At 36.3% G+C, this 6395-nt stretch overlaps 1 protein-coding gene across 1 annotated transcript; it reads right to left on the bottom strand.

The window, feature by feature from the left end:
• Positions 1–2430, bottom strand: LOC149027908 (transcription factor MYB1-like). Its single transcript, XM_089144266.1, has 4 exons — positions 2259–2430; positions 2007–2136; positions 171–619; positions 1–116 (listed from the first exon to the last, which is right to left on the bottom strand). Exons 1-4 carry the CDS (start codon positions 2428–2430, stop codon positions 1–3), a joined length of 867 nt encoding a protein of 288 aa, XP_089000392.1.
• Positions 2431–6395: the final 3965 nt, after the last annotated feature.

Here is a 6395-nt window from a genome sequence, read left to right as displayed (position 1 = left end):
CTAGATTTCGTCTTCTAAACCTAAAAACGAATACAGGCTATTAAGTTCCCAAGTTGAACTGAGCTGAACATTGAGCTTGCTTGTCCCATTCTCCCGCTTTGCTGCATTAGTAGAATCTTCTTCAATCAATTTGGCGGGAAGGGAGGCACCACCAGAGCAGCAGTGGCTGCAAGATGAGTTGGTATTCTTTACACCATCTCCAGAACCAGTTGCATCATCGTTGGCTACTTGAATCTCATGATCACCGTGAACTTGTAAGAACTCTGAATTTAGAAAATCAGAGACGCAAAGCTCGTTGAGAAAATCTAAAGGTTCATCAATTAACGGGATTGAGTTCTCCCCATCCCACACAAGTTCAAGATTATTGGAGTTTATTTGATTTCCTTCAGGTCTTGGGGAAGAAGAATTATTACACCCTGTAGCTTCGGCTCGATGATCGGAATGAGGATGGTTGTCTAACTTCACCGCGGAAATGCCTTTATTAACCTTCTTAGTTTTAGACGTTGAAGATTTCTTCTTTGCTGTTTCACCCTGCAATTTTTTTATCAGATGTGTATTCCAGTAGTTCTTAATTTCATTATCTGTTCGCCCTGGTAATCTTCCGGCAATCAAAGACCATCTGCAAAACCAAAATTTAAGAACTTCCAATCTATTAATGACCAAGTCCAAATAATTTGTGTAATTTGCAGTAATGATATAACTAAAAATTATTAAATTTTCTATCTTACAGTTGATGATACTATTACAACTCTATCCGGTCATTCTTCTCCAAGGTCTCCTTCAATCTGAAGTTGGAAAATTAGTTGGTCTGCACTTGAAAATGAACCCTGGTCAGGTCCTTGAACGATGATGTTCAAGGCACTTCAGGGGCCACTGATGTGGAACCGCAGGGTGTTTGCTCTATTCAAAATTATTATCTCAGCATTTATTGAATGATGAAGACAGTGCATTGCTTGTCAGAAGCTAACTACCCAATGGAGGGATCGACTACACGGTTGCGCAATTAATTGTGTAGCACCCAAAAGCAATGTCCCTAAGGCTGTGTTTGTTTGCTGCCGTGAATGAGTGGAAAAATTCTTGAAAAAGCAAACATTTCCTTTAAATCTTAAAAGTGTAGTTTGTTTGATTGTTAGAAGTGGGAAAGTTAGAGACAAATTTATTTAATTTAAGAAAATTTGTCTGGTGAGGTGGCAAGCAAACTTTTCTATCCCAAGCCTTCTCAAACCTTACAAAATGTATGAAACTTTGTGAAAAAAGTAGAACCCACAATTATCACTTTTTCACAATATCCCTTCTTTTCCTTTCCTTCTTCGTCACCCCACGTACTACACATAAGGTTCATATGTTTTTTTTTTCCACCCCTTTTTTCCCACCCCACCTTTACAAACAAACGCAGCCTAATGGAGTTCCTAGCAAAATCTCATGCAAGATTTTTTCCTTTTTTGGTAATATCTCCTGCAAGATTGTTGGCTAAGGGTGTCAATCAATGGGAATGGAGCAATGGAGTACAACGAAGGGATCAACCCTAGTCAGGTAATCTGACACATTATTGTAGGACCTCAAAACCCAGGAGAAGCAGTGAGAAATAAATAAGCAAGAAGATCTTGGAATGGATGCTCAAGACATATCATGTATTTTCAGTGCTTCCGATGTGTAATGGATTGATAATTGTCATTTTATGTTTTTTTCCCCCTTAATTGTTGGGGTAAGGCTATTTAGCAAAATTATCCCCCCAGACTCTATTTGTTTGTAAGGAAATCCTTAACACCAGGTTTGCCAAAGATGCTCTAAATTAAAAGGAATCCAAGTAGCAGGGGGAATTTGACATTGTTTACCATGTGTTTGAATGTTGGTTGGTAATGTCTGATAGAATCCCCTCCTGTCTTGGTTTCCATCAATAATGGTAAATAGTGTACGTACTATGATTATGCATTTATGAAACTGTATAAGGTTCCTGAATTTATTATCGGGAAAATAAAAAGAGAATAGAAGTTGAGGTGACTGACCTGTTACCGAGAAGCTTATGAAGTCTGATAATGAGGTCTTCTTCATCCTCTGAAATGTTCCCCCTCTTTATGTCATGTCTTAGGTAGTTTAACCATCTGAGCCTGCAACTCCTCCCACATCGTCTCAACCCTGCAAATACATACAATCAGCCCCGCTAGCTCGCAACCCAGATGCAAAATCTTAATCAAGACGTTAAAATCTCTTGTAAATATACAGTGATGATTGATATTGGATCGGAGCTTCATTATTACCTGCTTTCTGAGGGAGCTGTCTCCATTTGCCTTCTCCATGAGTGTTAATGTAGCTCGTAAGTATTATATCTTCTTGAGCAGACCATGCTCCTCTCCTCAATCCCTCGGTTGGAACGCAGCATTTACATGTTCTCCTCCGGCTCTGACTTTTATCTGCACTGCCACCACCCATCTCTCTCGCGCGCGCGTTCGTACGTGTTGGGTTCCGAATGGGTGAGGACTTGAGGTGAAGGATGATGCAGAGAGTGCATTTGCCCTAATCTTATAAAGACATGGTGATGAGATTGAGTAATTAAAATGAAATATTATATTGCCACATCACTGTCAATCATTCCAAAGCACGTGCTGAAATCTTGGCTTTAGTAGACTCATCAGTTTGCTCAGCTACCTTTCTACCTAAAAAATAAAAATATATAATAATTATTGATCAGTTACCTTGAAGTCATGTTTTAGTGTTGAACAGCACTGACCTATACAGTTGAAATTTAAAATTAGTTGTAGTCAAGATCGAATTTTGAATTTTTTTTTTGTTATAGTTTAGTTTAAAAGGGGAGAAAATCTAAATTATAATTTTGAATCTCGATTATAGGTAGCTCAGTGTTGTATAATTATATGCATTGATTGTACAGCACCATCCGTTACCTTCACGTCTTCAAAGAGGATAAGATTTCTATCCCCTTCCACACCCATTATATGGCCGTTAAGAAATTCAATTTGAACGTGGCCCATTGTAAACCCTAGAATCATGGAGATAGAATCTTACTAGTATTATTTATTCGACAAAGGATTTAAGTTGACAAATGTATGAATTCTATCTTAATAAATTATCTCTTATTTATCAGCACCCAAAAAAAAAAGGTTATGAATTCTCTAATGATAATATATGAAAGCACTAATCCCCTTATTATGGACATAATCTTACAAAAGTAATCTTGATGTGTGGCTTGCTCGGTAATTGATACATACAAAATCTCAATAATCTGGTTTGGAATTTTTCTTAAATGATGCTTGTAGTATTCTACGTAAGCAAAATCTAGATCTAGGAGTCAAAAATTTTTTTAGGGCCTGTTTGGTTAAATGAATCCAGAGATTTGAAATCTCTGGATTCGTGAAACTGAAAATTATACCCGTTTGGTGGTAAAAATCTCTAGATTCATGAAATCTAGAGATTCACCTTTTTACACTAAAAAGGTGAATCTATAGATTTATGGGTAAGGGGTGAAATCCAGAGATCTCAAAAAAGCTATATGTTTACACATTCACAAAAGTCACGTCGATCAAATAATTTTTTATGATGAATCTAGAAATTTCATTCCACAACCAAATATTTAATTTTATTAATTATGACTTCATAGATTTGAAATCTCCAGACTCATGTAACCAAACAGGCCCTTATACACAATCTTATCTAAGGTTAGAAATGTTTTGCTAACATATTGCGTCGGTGGCAATCGACACAACGACATGTCAAGACATTTTGGGCTACTTTTGGAGTGATGTCGTGAAATATTGATCCCCATTTTCGAGGGGTATTTGGGATTATTTTTTCCTAAATGTTGTTGTGTAACCTAATTTGAAGCCAATAAAGAGACTATGAATATAATTTTGGCATAAAACATCATCTAAACTAATGTCCTTGATGAGCACATGCCCAGTTGTATGCGGGCGAAATTGAAAGTCTGAAAAACTTGTAGATTTGTGTGAATTCTTGCTTGATCGACACAAACAATGTAATAGTCGGCAATAACCAAGCAAGATGTATTTGTAAACATTAAAGACCACAGAAAAATATTATTAAAATGTAAAAAACAGGAGAGAAAAGCTTTGGAGAAGAAAGAGGAAATGGTGAAAAAAATAAGAAAATTTGCCGAAAAATCGACCGAAATTCAACTAATATGGGCGAGATAGCACTTCCCTGCTACGTTCTTTATGGACTCTTCTCTTTCCACCTCTGGTATTACACTTAGAGAGTATATGACAATTTTCCATTTGACCAAAAAATATAAAAAAAAATCTCATTGTGCCATTTTAATCTGTTCATCTATATTCCCTCATCAGGGGAGGAATATAATAAATATGAGTTACAAGGTCGTGTTGAGTGTTTTCATCTAGTATTCACTTGTAGAATATTTGTTAATCGATTCAAATCTTGATCAAAATAGTCTTACTTGTAGACTAAGAATAGGTTGCATGCATCTCACCCTCTACACCTCCCGTCAAACACATATATCTTGACTCTTCGATCTAAGAATCTAATCTAACTTCTATGACTTCAAATAAGTTGAGATTAAGGAGATGCCTGCTACAGTCATTGATAACGAAAGATCTCTCTCACTAGTATTAATGGTAGACAAGAATACACAAGTAATATTGAGCTTCATGTTATTCCTCCCAAGAGACATGTCAGAGTGAGGGCTTCCTAATCAAATTGAATGGGATGACAGTTTCTCATTCTGTAAAATCATAATTTCGATCAAATCACACATCACGATATACTAGGCCTTCTAATTCTTTAAAGAGGTTTATTTAAAAGATTCGTGATGTAACTAGGAAGACATTTTAAATAATATACATGAGTCACTGGACATTGCATTGGTTGTTTTTCACTTTTCTGGAAGAAAGAAACAAAAAAAAAAAAAAAAAAAAAAAAAACCAAAGGAGGAGTTGACTTGTTGGTAAAGAAAAGAACATAACAAAGAGAGATGGAGGATAGGCGTCAAAATCCCAACATTTATGTGAGTCTGCATGTGAAATGAGAGAAGTTTCCAATCATGTCAAAGCTCTCTCCCCTTTTCCTTGCAATTCACAGCTCGAGCATTATTGAAGTGCTTGTCAAATTGCAGTATACATAAAGAAGCGGTTGAGAAATGTTGTCGGAGATCACATTTATACATTTTGTCTTTTAACTAACTCTTGTCATTTTAATTCACTGGAAATTATTCGGAATCTAATGTCTTTACCTACAAACGGTGCTCGTTGTAATTTAAACCAAGTAAGGAAATTTCTTACTCCATGCATGAGTGAGTGTGAGAAAGAGAAATGTCTTAATGTGTCAAATAAAGATTCACGTTTTTTTTAGCAATACGGACATCAACCCCATAGGGAGTGTCCGTGTACAAATGTAGATGGATTCAATGGTCAAGCATGTATCCAAAAAAATAAGACAATAATAAAGGGAAAAAAATGCAATAATTTAGAGGAATATTACTGTCTAGCTCGTTTTTAATATACATTTTCTACGGTTGGTTTCGTTAATATCTATGTGGCAGACTCTCCTTAAAGAGCTGATGAATTGCTGATGCATTTGAACCAGATGATTATGGTTATACTACTATGTTCTTATTTGTTCTTGTATTCTGAAATTTGATTGAACATTGCTTATGCTTGTCTCATGCATTAGACTTTGAACATATGGAGGTGTAAATTAAAGCAATCTAACGGTCGAAATCCACAACCGAAATCTCAATTTAACGGTCATGCGCATGCGAAAAAAAAAAGACACATTGTACAAATATTCCAGATTCCGGTGGGCCAGTTGGCTATTGTCAAACAAAAAATGCTGACAATTCATGGCCCAGACTCCAGTAGATAGCTTTCCTGAGCACAATCACTGATTCACTGACGTTCAGAGATGTGAACAAGTAATCTGTTCGGAAATAAGAAAAATCTCATGTGCGTCTGATGTGGTGTGGACGCGTGTGTTGTAAATTGTAAAACGCCCTCGCCACAAGATTTGGGTTGTCAATTGTCATTCAAAAAAAGACAAGGGTTGCCATGCCAAATGCGTTTTGCTATTGTCAAGCGCAATTAATGCGCTTGACGGTTAAGCGCACCGTCCAATCTGCGCTTTATCTTTTCATAAAAAAAATCAAAACTCACGTGTAAATCCTGTTGTTGCTGACGGTTCGGTCCAATGATAATTAAAATGGTTCGAGTTGGGCGGTTCGAGTGGTTTATATAACTCAAGTATTAGTATTTCATACACTTGGTTAATACGTTTTAAAAACACAACATACAAAATACATATATACGAATTCAAAAACCAAAACCGGCGGTTCAATTGAGAATTTCAAAATGTTTTGAAATACACAAAACCCATGGCTTACACCGCCCAATCTTAACATTCGTGTGAACGAT

The sequence above is a fragment of the Hakea prostrata genome, chromosome 1 (genome assembly GCF_041222555.1).
Source record: "Hakea prostrata isolate BN-2017 chromosome 1, UWA_Hpros_2, whole genome shotgun sequence".
Classification (NCBI taxonomy): domain Eukaryota; kingdom Viridiplantae; phylum Streptophyta; class Magnoliopsida; order Proteales; family Proteaceae; genus Hakea; species Hakea prostrata.
The sequence above is the reverse complement of the archived record's forward strand: the minus strand, read 5'-3'. Positions and strand labels throughout refer to the sequence as shown.